This window comes from Opisthocomus hoazin, chromosome 10 (genome assembly GCF_030867145.1).
Source record: "Opisthocomus hoazin isolate bOpiHoa1 chromosome 10, bOpiHoa1.hap1, whole genome shotgun sequence".
In the NCBI taxonomy this organism is placed as follows: Eukaryota; Metazoa; Chordata; class Aves; order Opisthocomiformes; family Opisthocomidae; genus Opisthocomus; species Opisthocomus hoazin.
In genome coordinates, this window is record NC_134423.1 from 14,244,653 (window position 1) to 14,263,839 (window position 19,187).

At 46.4% G+C, this 19,187-nt stretch overlaps 2 protein-coding genes across 5 annotated transcripts in view; both read right to left on the reverse strand.

Annotated features, from left to right (window-relative positions):
- Positions 1-255: 255 nt before the first annotated feature.
- Positions 256-7,735, reverse strand: SEC11A (SEC11 homolog A, signal peptidase complex subunit). 2 transcript variants are annotated; one of them, XM_075432004.1, is made up of 6 exons: positions 7,620-7,735; positions 7,395-7,504; positions 5,321-5,470; positions 1,486-1,605; positions 910-967; positions 417-744 (listed from the first exon to the last, which is right to left on the reverse strand). In XM_075432004.1, exons 1-6 carry the CDS (start codon positions 7,668-7,670, stop codon positions 694-696), a joined length of 540 nt encoding a protein of 179 aa, XP_075288119.1. In that variant the 5' UTR covers positions 7,671-7,735; the 3' UTR covers positions 417-693. The 2 variants fall into 2 exon arrangements, with proteins under 2 accessions (XP_075288120.1, XP_075288119.1); XM_075432005.1 differs by lacking the exons at positions 417-744; positions 910-967 and adding an exon at positions 256-410.
- Positions 7,736-7,818: 83 nt separating this feature from the next.
- The window catches only part of ZNF592 (zinc finger protein 592), a 43,698-nt gene continuing 32,329 nt past the window's right edge, over positions 7,819-19,187 (reverse strand). For 2 of the 3 annotated variants that reach the window (XM_075431435.1, XM_075431437.1), the window contains exons 7-10: positions 16,365-16,643; positions 14,860-14,972; positions 11,175-11,310; positions 7,819-9,799 (exon numbers count right to left, since the gene is read on the reverse strand). In XM_075431435.1, coding sequence (XP_075287550.1) covers positions 9,290-9,799; positions 11,175-11,310; positions 14,860-14,972; positions 16,365-16,643 — 1,038 coding nt within the window. In that variant the 3' untranslated portion in view covers positions 7,819-9,289. The remainder of the gene's footprint in view (positions 9,800-11,174; positions 11,311-14,859; positions 14,973-16,364; positions 16,644-19,187) is intronic. The other variant, XM_075431438.1, reaches the window with a different exon arrangement.

The following is a 19,187-nucleotide window of genomic DNA, read 5'->3' on the forward strand; positions in this document are numbered from 1 at the left end:
GTAATCCTTTGCCATCTTCTGCCCAAAACACCTTGCAGTCTTTAAGCAGATCATTGAAGTGTTATTTACAGAAACATAGAAATATTGAGTGGATCTATAGAGGAGTAGCTGCTATCATTCTGTGTAGAGAGGACAAGTTAATTCACTAGGCTCTAGTGAAGCTCTAGGAGTCAGTCCGCAACGGCAAGGCGCAAGTACCCCCCAGGAAACTGGGCAAGGAGGCTGCACCCAGGGCAATAAAGAAGAACGTGGCAGGGCTCATACTGGGCGAGATGCAAAATCTTTATTCCAGTTCTGCATTGGAAAAAACACCACCTCCACAGCTCGCTGTTCGACAGTTCCGTCAGTGCAGGCAGAGGTCACGCTTGCCCAGTGGAGGCACAGGCTTAGAGGACACAGTCCTGTAGGCACTTTGAGAGGAAGCTCAGCTTCAAAGTACAGACACTGAACAGTTTGGCTTAAATTTTTAATACAAAAACTCACTAAAAATGCTAAAATGTGACAAACCATTGGAAATACTGTGACAAACATTGGCCCTTACGCAGTAAAAAACCAAAATAAAAACCCAAACTGGCAAGAAGCTTTGAAATGCATGTTTTCTTCTTCCTCCCGGCACACCGGACCATCGTCTACTTAAAACATTCATCTAAAAAAAATCGATGCCACCTTCACTTCGTACTTCAGTGCAAGAGGCTACTCTCGATGAACCAGTACAAATAAACCCAGTAAAAAGAGGACTGCATACTGTAAGAGAAAGAACAGAAGACAGAAGAGTGCATGTTCACATCTAAAGATGCAGTAATGGCAGCAAACATACAGGGCAAACAGTCCTGCCCGAGCATATAAAGCTCTCGCAAAGTAACTTTAGCCGGGGTGGGAGAAGCAGGCAGAAAATGAAAGAGCTCTTACCTTAAATTTTGGATAATCATTCATTAAGATAGTCACTATTCCAATATAGGGCACAAATCTACAAGAATAAAGGTTTTATTCAAACAAACAGTATTCAAGGGTGCATACGGGATAAGCACTGCCCTGGCACTTGTACAAAGGAAGAGCCACTCAAGCATACTTAAGGCGAAGGTCAACAGGCTTGCGAATTCTTTGCCCCAGGCAGGGAAGCCAGGGCAGCAGGGGTTGAGCGAGGAGCAGCCCCAGAGCCAGAGTGAGTTTTAGCCTCTGCCTGCAAAGACTCTGCCTTGCAGAGCAATTTTGATGAAAATTCTGATCACGCCTGAGTGTACACTGCCTTTGCACCGCTGTCCGTCCAGCATCAGAATGTCAGGATGCAGCTCACAGCTTGATACCTTCGCTTAAGCCAAGCTAAGAACTGAACTACCTTTGTTTTTTAACTCTCCACGGCACCTTCTGCAATGCTTTCAGGCAGGTCACAAAAACCCAGCGGGGAGAGTTCAAGAGGAGAAGGGGATTAACAGATGGCATCGGGGGAGGGCAGTGTAAAAAGCTGCATCTTTCAACTTCACTTACCCTCTCGCTCGCCCTACTACGTCCTTCTTCTCCAACCAGTGCTGCCCTCGTTTGTACAGCCCTCTGTCATCAACAGCGTTGTTGTCTCCCTTTGTCAAAAATTTTATGTCACCGTTTTGCCTAGCAAAGACAAGACAGGCAGGTAAGTCAGAGAAAAAGAACTTATTAAAAGCTGTTCTAGAGCAAGTGCTTAGAGACTAACACAAAGATACTAGAAACAACTGTCCCCTACATGTTCAAGCAGGATTAAAAAGGGAAACTCTGTCAAATGCAGCGGAAAGCAGACTGTTTGGAAAAGGCCTGCCCACAAAGAATGAATTCTGGCCCCAGCCAAGCTCTCCGGCAGAGTTTAAGAACAGAACTAGCAGGATGAGCCATTTCTAGCGAAGGTACTGCTATCACCTCTTTGCTTTTGACCTCTCTCATGTTGGTGCTTCTCTTGCTTCATATACAAATGTTGGGTTCTGGGCTCTACACTTCCACCCAAAATGAGACTTTGGGGTTAAAGTGTATGGTTCTACTCAGTAGCAGTCAGAAGCAAGCTGAAACTTGGAAATTATTAGGAAAGGGGGACAGAACAACACAAACGATACCATTATGATACTGCTTGAACTCGCGATGTGCCTACATCTTGAATGCTCTGCGCAGTTCTGAACCCCCTACATCCTTTTTTGAAATGGAGAGAAGAACTGGCAAAGGTTCAGAAATGGATAACAAGGTCTGGAACCACTTCCATACAAGAAACAACAGACCAGGACTCTTCAGCCTGGAAAAGACAGAACTGATGGGAGATATGACGGTAGTCCAATGACACAGACAGCAACAGTTTTTCACTGCCTCTTCTGACACAAGACCTAGAGGGCAAACAACGAAACCCAGAGGTAACAGGTTAAAACAAGCCAGAGAAGGTGCTATGCTTAACTAACATAGTGCAAACTAAACCATGGCTCTCTGGAAGGATATTTTGAAAGCCAAAATATTACATCAGTTGAAAAAGTGAGCAGGTAGTCCACGTAAAGAAGAAAAGGGGGCTATTAATACAGAACTGTCACTTTGTGCCTGAAATCATAATTTGCAGGAAGCAGAGAAAATACTGCTACACACTCTCTCTAGTCTTTAATTTGTCCTGAGGCAAATTAGTCAGCCGATCAGAAACATGACCGTGGAGCAGATGAACCTTTGCTTTGACCTGGAACCAGCTGCTGCTACGCTCTAGCTTTATACGCCACGTTATGAGCTCTTCCGCCGCCACTTCCATTCAGCTTCCTGGACAGCCAGCAAGGCTTGCTTAGAAGCAGCAGCCTGTGCCGCTACCGGGGGTCGGTCGGCCCCTCGCCCTGTGGCATCCGAACACAGACGCCAAGCGGGAGTGTTCTCCTTACTTGATTCTGTCGGCTTGTGCACAGAAACGACAGATCAAATACAACTCGGGAAAGCATGCAGAAGATCTTCAGAGCTCATGCTGTTTTCATCATGCCCGAATACCAATGTGTCTGACTTGACAGCAGAAGCTTGGAAGGAAAAAAGGGGTTTAAAAAAAAAAAAAAAAAAAATCTTTCTTCAAAGCACATCTGTCTCACAGTGTGGGACTAGCAAATACTCCAGGAGCTTACAGAAAGTCTGGAAAAAGATGAAGCTATACAAAGGTGCAGATAATGCAGTTTCAGCTCTGAAAACCGATGGTGAAGGAGTGCACCATCTTACTGAGCAGCTTCAACGCTCCATCACGAACCAGCGCGAGAAGCCCACAGCACGGGTGCTCTGCTGTCTGAAAGGTGAATGAAATCTGGTCTGGCTGTCCTACACCGAAACCATTATGTAAGTTTTGACCATAGACTCTGTGTTTAGTGATAAAGAATGAACTCAATTTCACTCTGAACAAAGAAGAAAAGGCTAAAAAACCCATTTCCTCACTGAAACAATACTGACGTGAACTGGAGCACGGGCCGCCACAAAGTCATGGAGAACAGGGTTTCTGTTTTCCTTCGTTTTGACACTCCTGTCAACTTTCAGAGACTTTTCAGTTTTCATTCAGTCCATAACTACAGGAAGAAATGGGAAACTCCCACCATTCAGAAGACACTCTTGAGTTCCAAACTGGCACCAGAAAAATATTCCTTAAGTAGTGAAAGAAGCAACTGATACCTCCGAGGCCTGCCTTCAGTGCCCAGCTTCAGGTCACAGTACGTACTTTTCAGTTTTATCTTTCCTGATATGAAGATCTGGTTTGTGTTTGGTTGTCTCATTTAAATGAAACCTAAAATACCGGAGAATGGCTTTACTGCACAGAATCTACGATTGGCACTATGGTTTTGTTACATTTAAAAAAAAAAAGCATTGGATACCTTAAGACCTAGTGCTGAGATAGAGCCAGGCAAAAATAAAAAAGGGTGGGGAATATCTGGAGGTGAACTGTCATGCAGAATGCACACTTCTGCTTCTCCTTCTCACACACTGGCTGAGAGCGGAGAGAGAAGACCCCGACCTTTCTTGACTGTTTAATAATCAGCCCACGCAGCAGCACTGGAGCCAGCTGAGCCTTTAGTGTACAACAGGGGAGGAGGAAAGCAGCGTTTCCCTTAAGAGTTCCGAAGACATGACAAAAAGTGCATACGCAACTTTAGATGTCAAATTTACGAAGTATACTGATCTTATTTTTAAATTAGTGGTATCGAAGAACAGTACTTTGACAACTGACAATTGTTAAATGCTTTTGAAATAGAATAAATCTGAAAGCAAAGAATCTGCTCTGTCCGTTGGGATACCTGCCACCCTCTCATAGCCAGGATTGCAGCTGGACTATTTCTGTGCACAGAGCTGATCGATCTTGACGCTGGGCGAGACAAATGGTCGAGATGTCCCAACAGCTGCGGCTCCTACGAGTACTTGGGGGAAGGGACCTCATTTAACCAGAGCAATCCTCAAATGCCACCTTTACACACGATTCAAGTGATTCACTTCACCTAGGAACAGCTCTCTCAGCCCTGGTAAAGCTCCCATTCAGTCACGTTGCAGCAGGCGATTACTCAGCAGAAACAGCTGCTGGGACCCCGTCCAACCGTTGCCCTCTCAGAGCTGGCTTGAAGAACCAGGGATTCAGTTCAAGATTTAGTCTTCACTCAAACAACTCACAGGGCTGGCTTGCATCCCCGCAGACCGGCCTGGAGCAGTCACAGTTGCATCTTCCCCAACCAGCAAAATAGGAAGGCTCACGGCTGCCGAGGAAGCCTTGCTTGGAAAACTAAACCCTGTTCAGCCACCAAACCAGAGTGACTGCGCTTCATTCCTTCAGACACGTTTGCAGAACAAACAGTATGCGGAGAGCACAGCGCATATCGAGACCCCAAGTATAACAACACAACAGCTCCTACAGAGAGGAAAAGAAACACCCTGCCTCTGCATGACAGCAGGAACCAGGAGCACAAAGACAAGCTTTAAAATAATGCACAACACATACAAAACACCCTTCTTCCTTAAGTTCTGCCTCTACAAACAAGAGTCACTTCACACACACAGACGCAGCCATACCTACAGGAGACAACACAGCAACATTACGCAGCAGCTTGGGATGGAAATGACGGCACAGGAGACACTGAGTGACACAGGGAATCCAGGATACCAGTGCAGACTCCCCAGCTTGTGAATTCTGCTGGATGATCTTTACAAGTACACCAAGGAGGACAGATTTCATCTGTCTGAAACATCTATGTTGCTTCTTCCTACAGCACCTGGAAATCTGTTACTGATGTCACCCCCATTCGTTTCCCCAATGAGATGAGGAAAATTACACTTTAGCTAAACATCTCCAGTACAATCCCCCAAATTCTCGACATACTTCTCATGAATTTTCAGGACGCGATGGACTATAGGAATTTCCCTTCCTTCTATCCTAAAGACCACGATTTCTCCCACTCTGATCGGATCTTCAATTCGGTTAGTGAGGAACAGGAGATCTCCTCTGTGAAATGCAGGCTCCATGCTTCCACTGAAAAGAGAAGAGGAGCAACTGAACAATATTTGAACACTCAGAAGCAGGTTTCAGAGTTTATAGTCCTTTATGAAAAAACACACAATAACCTCAATGAAAAGTTCCTTAGAAAACCACGTGGACTTGGGAGACCAGGTCTAACCTCTACCACACTCGGATTTTCAATCACCATGCTACCAGCAGTTCAGATTTGTTGGGAAATGAGCACTGCCAGCAGTTGGCGTTAAAAGCACACCAAACGAGAAAAAACCTTCTGCTTTCTTAATAACAACAAGGCTCACGATGAGCAGCACCTCCTCAGCTTCTGAGCTCTCCATTGGCAGTGCCGCACTGACAGCACGGCAGTGGTATGAAGCTTTATTTAATTTATTTTAATTTTTCGCAGGTATGTAGATCATCCTCATGAAGCAAGCACTGAAAGCATACAGGCTCTTGTATTCCCATCTGGAACAGACAGACGGGCGTGCTAAAAATTTGTTATTGTGATTCATCGCTTTGCTTAACGATCTCATTTCAGGCACTGCTATTCAAGTTATTTTTTTCCTGTCTTGTAAATGGCAATTGTTAAAAAATTATACTCAACCTTCTTAATTCCAAACAAACAATGCAGTACAAAACAAAACGATGAACTTTAAGTACTGCGTATGTTCGTGTTTTATCTAAAGACAGCGCAGAAGCTGCTATTCACAGCAGAAGATCCCATCGCCGAAGCAGGGATGTGACCCAACGGCCACTGTCTTACTCACTGGGAGCAACAGCGTGAAACATCATCCTCTGACTTCACAAACCTGCTGAGAGGGAACAGGAACACTACTCGCTTTTATTTTACGGGAATTTTGTTAAATGGCATGTGGTAACACTGATGTAGAAGCACAAGGAAAGGCCACCGCGGCCCTGTGCAGCATCTATGTGGCATCCGACAGTGCAGGCATCTGACGGCTGCCCAGGAACTCTGGCCATGGGAATCTGTCCAGACCACCAGGAGGGTGGGAGTAGCACTGGGGGCACCTCCCGCACGGCACTTCTGTGCAGGCAGCAGGCAACACCTAAAACACCTCCAGCTACCGAACAACACCCCTTATTTTCGGCCACATGTATAAAAGGGTACAGCTACAGCTACAGCTCCCCTCCTCCTGGCCACATCACAACTCACTGGGCGGCCAGGGAAAAAACCAAGCAGCTGCAAAGGAAGAGTTAGTGGGTACTTTTAAAGACGCAATGTAGCACATGCTAATGCTCACTGGACATTTCAGCAAGCCAGCTCCCATTTAAAAAAACCCAACAACTCCTTTTCACTCTATGAGTTTACTTGCTGGCATCTCAGAGATTTCCACTTCCTTGTCGCTCACCAAGATTCACCAGACACCCCAGCTGTTCATGCAGCAGCAATGAGACGTGCAGACAGGCAACAGGTGAGGTGCCAGTGCACTGCCACGTTCTGCTACCATGACTTCTGCTGTGGGAAGCAGCGCCATCAGCCTTGGAGAGCAGACGAGCTCTGCCACAAACACTGCTTTCACACAGGGACGATCAGGTCAAGCCACAGGGTCATCGCTCGTGCCAGGCCCCCTGCTTCCAGGCCTCCTGTTCTCAGGTTGCTTCCACTCACGGGGCCGAGCGTTTCTGGGGGAGCTTCGGCAGCCGCACACCAAATGCCCGGGTCACGCTCTCGCCATGGTTCTCCGGAGCCCGGTCTCAGGACCCAGCTGACCGGCGCAGAGGCCACCGGCTGACAGCAGCAGACAGCGAGATGCTGCCTTTGGGTAAGGCTACCAGCCCCCCACCCTCCCACCCACGGAGCGGGGACTCTCTGAGGGCCCCTCGCCCGCTGCCCCCCCCTCACACGGAGCGGGGACTGAGGGCCCCTCGCCCGCTGCCCCCTCCGCACATTCTGCTCTGACCCTCCCAGCGCCGGATTTACCTCAGCACCACCACGATGGGGCTCTCGCTGCCCGTCACCACCATCAGCCCCTTCCAGATCATGAGGGCGGACGAGACGATCATGCCGAAGTTCAGCACCTGGTAGTACAGCTGCGGGGGGAGGGGGTGTCAGGCTGCGCGGCCCGGCCCGGCCCGGCTCGGCCCCCCTTCCCGGCCCCCCTTCCCGGCCCCAGGCCCCCGGCCCCTCCCCGCCCCGGCTCGGCACCTGCCGCTTGTTCATCCGCCGCACATCGTCCAGAAAGTCCAGCGACAGCATCGCCGGCACCGACGGCGGCGGCGGCCACACCGCCCCTCCGCCCTGCCGGCTGCGCTTCCGCTTCCGGCCGCCTCCCTGCCGCTTCCGGCCCCGCCCCCGGGTTGTCATGGCGGCCTGTGCCAAGAACGACGCCCAGGCAGGCACCCTTGGATGCTTTTATTTGCGATACTTTGAAGTAAACATCATAGCAAGGCACAGAGGCCGCTGCGGGTTAAATAGATAGGTGATGGCTCGGAGTGCCCCCTGCTACCCTTAACTCTACGTAGGCTACCGGGTAAAACATCCCCTAGGCTAACGCACACCCTATCAAAAATACAAAGAGTCCAAAGTTCGTATCAAAACACGTCGAGACGAGGAGGTGAGCGGTCCGAATGCAATAAGATAAATAGTTCTTAAATTATTTAAACATCATCATAGTAAACAATAACGAGCGGGGTTCTGGCTCAACGTAATAAAAAAAATAATGGTATAGGAGACAATTATATTACACAAAGCGCGTGTGTGAGGGGGCAACGAGCGAGGAAAGAGAGAGTGACTACAGGGGAAGGAACGTCTCCCAGTGGCAGGGACCGCCGAGCGGCGGCGGGAGACAGACGAGCGCCGACGGCGGCCAGCCCTCGCGGCGCGGCAGGACGGTGGTTCCCGCTCCCGTCTCTGCGGCTGCCGCTCCGAACCAGCCCGCCAAGGAGCCCCGGCACCGAGCCGGAGCTGTCAGGAGTGCCACGACAGTTCCGCTCCAGCCAACGCCACAGCCCGCGGCAGGGGATGTTTTCCAACCTGCTGCCCAGCTCGGCCCGAGCTCTCTGCCGGGACGAGATGCCAAGCACTGGGCCCGGCTGCACCCAACCCCAGGACAGCTTCCAGCAGCGCAGCTCCGCTGACACGCAGCCAGCGAGTCCCTGAGGGGCACCAGGCCCTCCTCAACACGGCGCGTGGCTTTGAGCTGTGCTCACCCGAGGGGACAGGGGCTACAAAATTCTCTTTCAGGATCACTCGGGTCCAAGACATCTCATTAAATTGCCTTTTGGAAAACAGGGTTGTTATTCAGGCAATTAATGAAAAATCGGCACATCTTACAGCTTGAACCCGTCCCGTATTAACGCAGAAGATCCTGGATTGGCCCACATGGTCCTGACAAGCGTGTTTTGCTGAGACAGCGTTATGAGTTAAAACGAATAAAACAAAAGGCAGGATGGGAAAAGAAAAAAGAATCCATAAATAGAAGGAGAAAGCAAGCTAGACAGGGAAGGCAAGGCTGGGGTTCCAGGCAGAGGCTGAGGCAGTGCACACTCGAACAAAGAGAGCTCATCTTAAGGAAACTGCAGCTGCAGAAAGTGCTCCTCGATCCTCAGGAGTTTGACAAGCTCCAGCGAGGATTCTCGCCCTGCTTTCCCTTTTCACCTCTCTGGTCTGGCAGAGAGTTAGTGCTTAGGATGCAATGGCAGGGTTGTTTTTTTTTTTCAAATTTCCCTTACAAACAGAAGTTATCGAAAAGCAACGAAAAGCAACGTCCATCCCAAGAAATCAACAGAATATTTCAAAGATTCGCCCCATCCCCACCCCGTATTGTGAGTAAAAACCCCTCAACAAAAAACCCCTGACCAACCAAAAGGGTTTTTTTAAGTCTTAAGAGACTTTGAATGATTGTTTTGCGAGGTGCTATTAGGACCCTCCACACCACACGTCTGACTGTGTTCACAAAGAGCTGAGTCACTTTTGCACTCTCTGCATTTCAGGTTTTCTTCTTCCGCCGCAGTGTTTATCTCGCCGTTAAACCCCTCATGTCCGTTCTCACTCATCTCCCTTTGTAACTTCTGCCTTTCATCTTCCTCTTCCTCCTCCTCTTCCTGCTCCTCCTCCTCATCTTTTACTTTATGAACAATGAAGAGGTGTCTGTTCAGAGAGATGTGAGAGGTGTAGCACAAGCCGCAGAACAAGCACTGGTAGGTGGAGCTGTCTGTCTTGTGCTGAGGTATGTGTTCCTGAAACTCAGTACTGATGTCTGTCGCAAATCCGCATTTAGCGCATTTCCAATGCGCTTTCAGTTTTTTGGCTGGCGGCACGTCTGAACCCGCAGCGGTCTCTGTCTGGCCCAGCTCATCCGTTGCCATCCTCTTTGGAGATTTTGCCTTAAAAAAATAAGATTAAAACGTTACTTTATTGTTCGAGCCCACGGAAGGGTAAGAGCTAAATTCCACACGTGTATCTGAAGAATGCATGAGGGTGAATACACATCGGAATTTCGATACAAACTAAATGAAGCCATGCCTAGGGACTCCTGCTGCGTTGCCTTTCCTACCAGTACCCAAACACCTCACCCTAACATGCAGGACCTCTGCTGCTGTCCTGCGATGTGAGATGGGAGACCTGGGAGGGGTTGGCTGGGCAGAATGTGATGGGGAAGGAGAGTGTGAGCTTGGTGTAGGAAGGAGGAGCCCACAGAGCAGGGACAGCTGAGGGACACGGGGATGGTCATTAGCCCAGACAATGCTCCTCAGATTTAACTCTGAACATTTTCCCCTCCACTCAGGCTTTCTCTTCATGGCATCTCTCATTAACTCATCCCCTCCGTCTTATAATCCTGCAGCATGCTTCTCCTCCCATGAGGATGGCTCACTTGCATACGTCCCTTCAGGTGATTTTGTTATCTTCTTATCCAGCAGTCTTTGTTCAGGATACAGCTTATAGGGTTGCACGTGCAGACCCAGCTGGAGCCACGTGAAGCCACAGCCTGCCCTGGGTTAGCCAGCTGCGCTGGTATGTCAGCTCTGCTTGGGGGAAGCAGCCACCAGCTCATGGAAGTAAATTCTAGAGTTACCCCAGGTCTCCTTACAGCGTAAATACAGAGGGCAGTCAGTCTTGGCTGCGATCCCTCAATGCTAGGGTGCAGACAAACAATAAATTGCAGTGATATGGAAAACATGCATCTATTTTTAAAGTAAATGGAGCAAAGAAGCCCAATCAGCCAACCCTCCACTCCAAACCAACCCAAAATAAAATCAGCTGAACAGTTACATTTGCTGAAAGAAATGACACAGCCCTACTTAGGAAGAATGTAGTTATCATAGGTAATGCATCTAATCAGTATTTTAAAACAGCAAGGAAATTTTTTGTAACCAGCAGAAAAAATGGCAGGAAGAGGAAAAATGTACCAGGCTCATGCCCAGAGTGGCAGGGGGAAAACAAGAGTAAGAACAAATCTAAGTTTAGACCGGGTTACAAAGTAGACTGAAAAAAGGCCAATAAAACACAGGGCCACACGTTCAAGAATATCTTGAAAAATGCAAGATATGTTGCCCTGGTGCTGCTGCAACTCAGCTGCACTTTTAGTTCTGACCCTGACACTGCCAAGAAGCAAACTGGATGGAGCTGCGAGAAGGGGAAGGAAATCGTTCACATGGAGTAGAGGGCTTCACTGCTGCAAGGCTGCAGCTCAACGGAACACCCCAAGTGAACAGCTACTCGCCAGGTACATTTATTTTTCAATGAAAATATATCAGTTACTTCTGCTGTGTCTCTCTCTGGAGCTTTTGCTTTGGCCATCTGGGATAAGTCTGGGTTTTTGATGCCATGCATGAGGCTGATGTGATTCTCCAGCATGAACGGCTGAGGAAATGTCTGATTTTCATCTGTGCAGTACCTTGGAAATACAAAAATGAAGAGAATTTATTAGAGGAAATGCCCAGCTGTTTGTTTCCATCCAAACAGCTCTTTGTTATGTGCCAAACCAATAGGTGTCATTGGAGACAAATGTTGGTGAGTAATGTACTATTACACTACCAAAATATGCTGCAAATCATCGTTTTAATAATAAAACATTACCCCTGAGAAAAATATAAAACAGTTTAGAATTTACCACAGTAAGCATGAGTGAGAATGAAAGTAGGGCACATTTTATTTACAGTACAGTACTAAATAATTACAGGCACTAGTGGAGATCAGGCCCACCATGATACATGCTACACAAGATAAATAATCAAGATGGAAAACACATGAGAGAAAAATGACTCTCAGATGAGAGACCTATGCACAGATGGACCTCAGGACTTGTGTAACACCGAGGAGGCCTGCAGCAGAACCGGGTTTGCACCCAGCATTCCCAAGCACCAGTGCAGCATCCCATCCACAAGACCATGTGTATCATAACACACTTAAAATTCTTACAGAACTGCTGAACTTCCAATGTTAATAACAATAACCCAGGCAGAAGCACTCATGAACACATCGTTTATATGTAACTATTCGTGTTAAAACTTTGTAGGATTCAAGAGCTACCAGAGAGCATGGTTGACCTTTCAAAAGGAGATGTGAAGGGGATGGGCCATCTGTTAACCTCCTGTCCTGGATGAACGAGGTCTAGTGCAAATCAGTGCCAGGTCTTGCAGACGCATAAACCACCCCCCTGCAGCATAGTGAAACACACAGAGGTCTCTGTTAGCAGCTGGGATACCCAGGATGGACTTTGTACTCTTCTGCTGCCTGCCAGCATGACACAGGGAAGGTCTATCAGCTACGTATCAACCCCAGCAATGAGGCAAGTAACGCCGGACTTCTCTGAAGTGCACAAATTGCAGCTGAAATGTAAGCAGCAAGGGATGAAAAGCAACAGAGGGGAGATGAAGCTTCTCTGGGCAACAAAGACATGTTGTAAAAGGAGAGAATAAGATTCCTACTGATCTTCCAGTAACCAGACAGAAATTAAACAACAGTCAGTAATGATGTGAAAACGCAGAAGTGCTCATTGAATACTTCTGTTTTTTAACAGGAACGCTTAGATGATAAATCACTATTTAATAATGATGGATTTTTTCTCCCACATGGAGGAAAGATGAGAGGTTATTAAGTGGTATTTATCAAAAATAAACATGTTGAAAATCAAGCTTTCCAGACAGTTTGTACTTAAGACTTGGAAAATAAGAGCAAGTTCTCATAACAATAACCAAGTGCATTATGAAAGAAAATACACAAAACACCAGAATATTTTGCAATTCATCCTAATTTAGAATTCTTTTTATATGAGCAAGGGAAGATGCTTTCCTAACCTGAATTACTCCAGTGACAAGCTTGGCAGAAAGATGTTCAAGCAAGTCCTCCACCACTGCTTTCACCTTACAAATTTAACAGAAGGCAGAGACCTAAGCAGGGCAGGGGCAGAAGGGGGAATGTCAGCTTGAGATGTTAGAAGCCAGAGGGAGCTCACCTGCAAGACAGCGTGCTGGAGTCACAAAAATACTCAACTGTCAGATCAATGACAAACTTTACTCATGCTTCATACGGAAATCCAGGAGAAGAGGGTGACACAAAGTTAAGGTGTCAAAACCCCTGAAAGGAGCAAAACTAGTAAAAACTGCTTGGTGGAAAGAAGGAAAATGGACACCAGCAACCAAGGGAAAAGCAAAGGAGCAGCAGAGATGCGATGCCTGACAGAGTGCAGAAAGGAGCCGAGGAGGAATTCAAAGAGATGGGAGAATTTGCAAGCAACAGTGATGGAGGAGACTTTTAGAACAGTGCTCTGGACAAACTACGAGGGATCAAAGGGGACACTGAACAGAAGACCTCGGATCCAAACGAAGAGCAGCTGTTGGAGATGCTGGGACAATTATTTCAAGGGAGAAGTTTCATGTGAAGAGTGCTGGGATTTCAGTAAGTGTCCCACTACAATGATTAAAGAGAGCGCAACCACTGTCCAATTAAGACTTCATCAACAGATTTTGAGAAGGAGCAACTACAAGCTTGAGAATTAAACACACCCACAATTCACTTGAATTTCTAGCTGTGTCTTCTCAGCTGTAAACATAGCATGAACCTTGGGTGATGCTGTGGATCCACGACTGTGTGTCATTCTGAAAAGTAATAGAAAAACTGGACTCTGGGACCTGTACAAGCTAATGCATGCAGTAGGCTGGCACATCCCAGGTTGTTAGGTATATCTGTGCAAATCCTTCTTCCCAGCTAGGCCTTATATGTTCATTTTTATTCCGATACACTCCACTTTGAAAACAACTGATCCAGAGAAAACACAGTTATTCAAATCAGGTGCATGTAACTCCAAAGGCCATCACCCACAAACTTAAAGCAGAAAGAAACATACTGGGAGCCAACATTTCATCTTCTCCAGAGGTTCCAAGTTAGAGCACAGTTACAAGAAATGGAAAGTTTAGAAGTCTTGGCCAAAAAACACGTCAGGAATGTATTCCTATCAGGCCCCAATGGTGATGCCAATACTCTATCCATTTACTAAAAGCTATTGTGGCTCACTAGGCAGTCAAAAGAAATAAAAGTACATAAGGGATGTACTCTTCAAGACAGGCTTTTAGTAACTTAAGTGCAGTAAAGTGACAGCGCACTCTTCAGAAACACTTGCATTAAACCCAAATTTTAGTTAAATAAAAAAAATCCCTCAACCTACATCACTGCAAACTTTCCTTCCAATACAAATGTGCTTTAATTCTGTTTCAGAAGGATGTCTCAGAATGAGACAGGAAGCAAGTCTGCCAGGTCGCTCAGCATATGACTTATTCTGCAACAGAAGATGAGAATGCAGCAGTTGTAGAGGCAGTTTTGTAAGCACTGGGCTTTGTCCTGAACTGAGACAGTATTCACAGTTAAAATATGTTCCCCAGCAATGATTTTCATTCACTGCTTATTTACATAGCTCATCTGAAGTGTCCAAATCCATTTTCCAACTTCGAGGTGCATCTTCCCAAGCAAATGCAGCAGGCTTAATTCTCCATTGCCCTGCAGCTTGCGCAGTCAGTTCTGCCTGTGAAAAGCGGTGGCAAGATCTAGTGCCCTGGTTCATGAGGATTTTACACACCTTCTGTACAGTTCTTTCACGGGGAAGGCACAAGAGTGATGCATGACTACACCAACCACGAAGCAGAAAAAGACTGGCCCAATATTTTACTGGCCGTTCCACAAGGGTGCGCAATATAATTCTCATTTTGCACCTGCAGATCTCAAATCAAACCTTACGCTAAGTTTCCAAAGGGCATTGTGCAGTCAAATGCAAGGACTTATTTTAGCCACCAAGTCTCTCATGTTTAACACATTCTTCTTCTCACTCTCCCTCAGTAACTTATAGCCTGGAGTAGATAGGAGCAGACACGATCTATTACAAAGAGCTTCCAAACTTGAAGGATTAGCCTGTTGTTGAAAACAAATTTGAAAAGTGGCCTTCAGTACGTACCAGCAAGTATAAACTTTCTTTGCTGTGTCGTGATTATTCCGGATGTGTCTACGCAGACTGTTGGAGGCATTAAATGAGCGTTCACACTGTCGACAGGGATATCTCTTCATAGGCTAGCAGAAGAACAGAAATATCTTTTAGTAACAGGGGGACAGAAGGCACTGACTGGATTCTAACATTCCCATGCTCTTCATCTGGACCTTACCTCTCAGGTGGAAAAAATCCCTCTTCCAGTGATAAAGATCACTGAGATTTTGGGGTCCCGCTTATACTCAAGCCCAACAGTTGGCTAATATCAGCACCAGTCGTATAAAAACCAGGACTAATTAAAGCACATGCATTTTTTTTTTTTCTAATGGGAATTGCATTAGCTGCTTCTTCTGTGGGCTCATTTCACCACAGGACGGTCTGCAGAATTAATTCAGTGGAAGGGCCCTTCTGCCCCAGAAGAAGGCAGGACCCCAGTGTGAAGTACAAGTCCACTTACCCTCCTCTCTCCTCATAATTCAGCACAATAATAGGGCAAGATGTTAAAGAGCATCAGATAGTCTCGCTTGTTATCCATGTATGATATCCACACCCCCCTACGCAACTCTGCCCTGTAACTAGCCTCCTCCTTTTCCTACAGTCCTGCACACATTTCTTTCAAAATCTTCTTAGACTAGTTTAATGAATACATGCATGTATTGAGCTTAAATATTTGGCAAATTTCATACTTCTACAGAACTCAAATGGGAAAATCCAGCATTCTCACCCTGCCCCCATCTTCTTTTCTTAATACTTATGAAGTGGCACAATCCAGCACTTCCCAAGTCAATTTAGAAGGAATCAAAGACCATGATCCAGATTTCCACAGCCTCTGCTCATGGGACTCGAGAAGGGTAACTCAGTGTATCAAACAAGAAGTCCTGATGACAAAGTACTAAGAAATCTGGCTGCACACAGTATCTTGGCCTATGTTCTGCCAGCGAGTAAGGATTAGCTTGACAGAAGTAGGTCAAGGTAACAGAAGGCTTGTGCTGGATGAAACCCACAAAAATGATTTACAGTTCTTATATAATGATAGCTCTGTGCACTGCATGAGTCTGTTACTCTTCCCCAGCTAGATGTCGCGATATCTACCAAACAATACATCACACAGAGGAACTGTATGTCCTTCTGTAACTTCGAGCGTAGATAGTTTAGAGCAGACTGTTGAACCAGCAAATGGAGAAGACAGGACTTTCCATCCGCTTACCCAGATGAGCCAAAGAGGAAGCCTGACATTAGGTACAGTGGGAGAAGAAACAGTAAAGAGGATGAGGTACGCAAGTTGTAGAGTATACGATCAAGGACAGAAAGTGTGCTTGCAACAGGCTACATCATTTTTTTTGTTCAGGCCCTGAGCCTCAGTGAGCTGGTAAACAGATTCTCAGTTTCTTTTTGCCCCAAATACTAACAATTATCAGACTCTTTTGACAAAAATACCTTGTTACCCAGTTGAAATGTTTCATCTGAGTCCTTACCCTTCCATGACTTCTCTTCATGTGAGACACATAGGTTTCCCGATCGGGGATCCACTGTGAACATTCCTTGCAAGTCCAACCAGTTCTTCTCAGTCTGGACTTGGACTCGGGATTGTGTCCTTCCATCCTCATGTCCTTCCTTGGCAGAGGGGAGTAGGAAGTCCCGTTGGCTACCGACAGCTCCTTTGGTGGGGCATGAACCTGGTTCCTTGATGCCTTCTCAGATTTATGTCGAAAGTTTGAGAACTCCTCAGGATTTTGGGGGACTCCATGAACACCCTGGATAACAATAATAATGGAATCACACACAACATTTATATGTAACTCATACTATACACCTTTATTTATAAATAAATAACATTCATTATTTAAATAAATAAGCCCTGCACCCGCTAGAACAAGATGTTGATGTCTTACTCCCGCATATCCTCCCCTTTCTCCTTGAAGCTGGCTCCAGTGCTTTTCCCACTAAGAGATTTTCCCAAGAAACATGAAGCTTCTATTTATGTTTCCTGCATGACAACAGCAGCTCCTTGGTGCTGCCTGTTTTAACATTTTGGATGAGCTCTGACAACTCTGGTTAAAGAGGGAAGATGTAATGGAAGAGACATGTTAATTGTCATTACTTCAAGAGCCTAAGCTCTAAAACCAGAGAGCTTTGGTAAGCTCTGAATGAAATGTTTGCTGTTATCTTGAGGGCTCCAAAGCTGCTTCATCTTTGCTCAAGGGGTGGGAAGAGACAACAGGCTCTCTGTTTCTCCAACTCTGCTTTCTTCCAATTCTGCACCGCTTACCGCTATTTACATTTTCACAGTTCAAAACTTTGCTCCTGACAAATAAAAGCAACCATAAAGCCAGAAACCAGCCTTATAAGGAATACGTCTCCAGGCTCTTGGTTGTTCAACAGGCCACAATCCAAAGTCCCCCAAAAAGTTATTTTAACAAAGACAATTGAACATAAGGAAAATACCCCAGAAACGAAGAGCTGTGGGAAAGCAAAAGCAAGTAAAACAGCAACATACCAAAGAAATCTCCAGAAACTCGCCCAGGAACAACAACAGTTCATCCGCACAAAAGGATAATTTAGAGGTTTAATTGTGCGCAGAAAATAATAATGGGTAAAGTTTCAATACACGCAGGCCCCGGGCCTTTGGAAGTCTTTCTGTGGGTTAGACAGCAAACAAATTTCAAAACACAAGGTCTCATCTGAGAAGCCTGTGTGTTTTGCACCTGATCCAGCTGATGTCCGCAGAAGCTCCTTCATGCAATGGCAGGGCAACAACAGCTGCTCCCCACCACTGCCACCTATTTAGGGCAACACGAACACTCCACCCTTCTCCCCATCTGGAAATCTTCAGAGTGTTTTCTGAGCAAAGAGTACATTAGTATCCATTACTCCATTTTTCCTGTTATTATCCCACTGGTGGTGGGGGGAGGAAAGGAGCACAGAAAAATGAACTGACTTCTCTGCAGAATCAATAACAGGAACCGGAGCTTTTAACTCCTACTCTTACGCTTCAACAACGGAAAGCCAGGAAAGATGAGAAGGCACACAGTTTCTTTATTTTGCTTGTAGGCACACATTCGACAGCACCTCCTATAAACTCTGTATTGCATAAAGGATCTGACAGGAGAGGAGATGGGCTAGTGCAATTGCTACCGTGCCACAGCCAAAAAGCCTTCTTCAACTACCACCTCAAAGAGCTGTCGATGCCTGAATACAGCCTCACGGTTAAAAGACAGAAGTTTTACAGTGGAGATGTCAGGGTGCTGGTGCACAAACTGCTGCAGGCAGGTCCCCGGGGGTGGGATTTGCAAATGAGTCCAAACAAGCGGTGTACCTCAACTCACGCCCTTCTTTTAGCATTAGAGCTGAATGCCTCTTTGAAGGTCCCAGCCTTAATCTCAACTCTGTTTTCCTAGCTATAATACAGGAAGATTAGCAATCATCAGCTTCACAGGAGGGCTTCAAATTTTAATTCATTACTGCCTGCAAAGCAGTTCCAGATTTGCAAGTTAAAGGCATGGGGAAGAGAGCAAAGTAGTTTTGAATGGTTTTTGCTTTTAGGAGTAAGCTAACGAACTTCTGGTTTTTAAGTGTAAGTATAAACAAAACAAGTCACTGATTAAAACAATTATGTCACTTTTTTCCTAATCAAAGGCAAATAAGTCTTTGCAAGCTCTGTCTTCAGAATGCCACCAAGAAATCTTCCGAGAGGATTTCCACAGCAGTGTTAGACACTGTACATAGCAACATACTGACTAAGACAACAGAAAAATGCAGGCTCATACATTTATGGGATAATCAGACCTGCGAGTCCTCACACATGTCTCACTAGAAACCACCACCAAATGGACAATAGCTGGCTTTTCATGTGTATAAAAGAGCGATGAATGACAGCGAGATTACTGCAGTGCTTATTGCAATATGAGCTGTCACTGAGGGAAGGCAGGTTTGAAGCACTCTCCGGACCACCAATTCCACCGAGTTTTGGGGTTGCACACAACTATCCATTTCAGACCAACTTCTGGAGCAGCCTGTGTGGTGCCAGCATGGACACACACAAGGCAGGGGTCCCACCTCCTGAAGGCTGGCATCTCCAGGGCTATCACTTCTGCCTCCGCCACTCCCCGCTTGCAGTCTGTTCTGCAGGCAAGAACACTTGCCTGTTCTGCAGGCAAGTGGAGCAGCCAGGGAAGCGGGGCGTTAAATGCCATGCGGCCTCTCTCAGAGGCAGCTGCAAAGGGGCCAAAGCTCTCTAGGCAAGCAACCAACGAAGAGAGATATTCAGCTTTCATTCTATAAATTGAGTAACACTATGG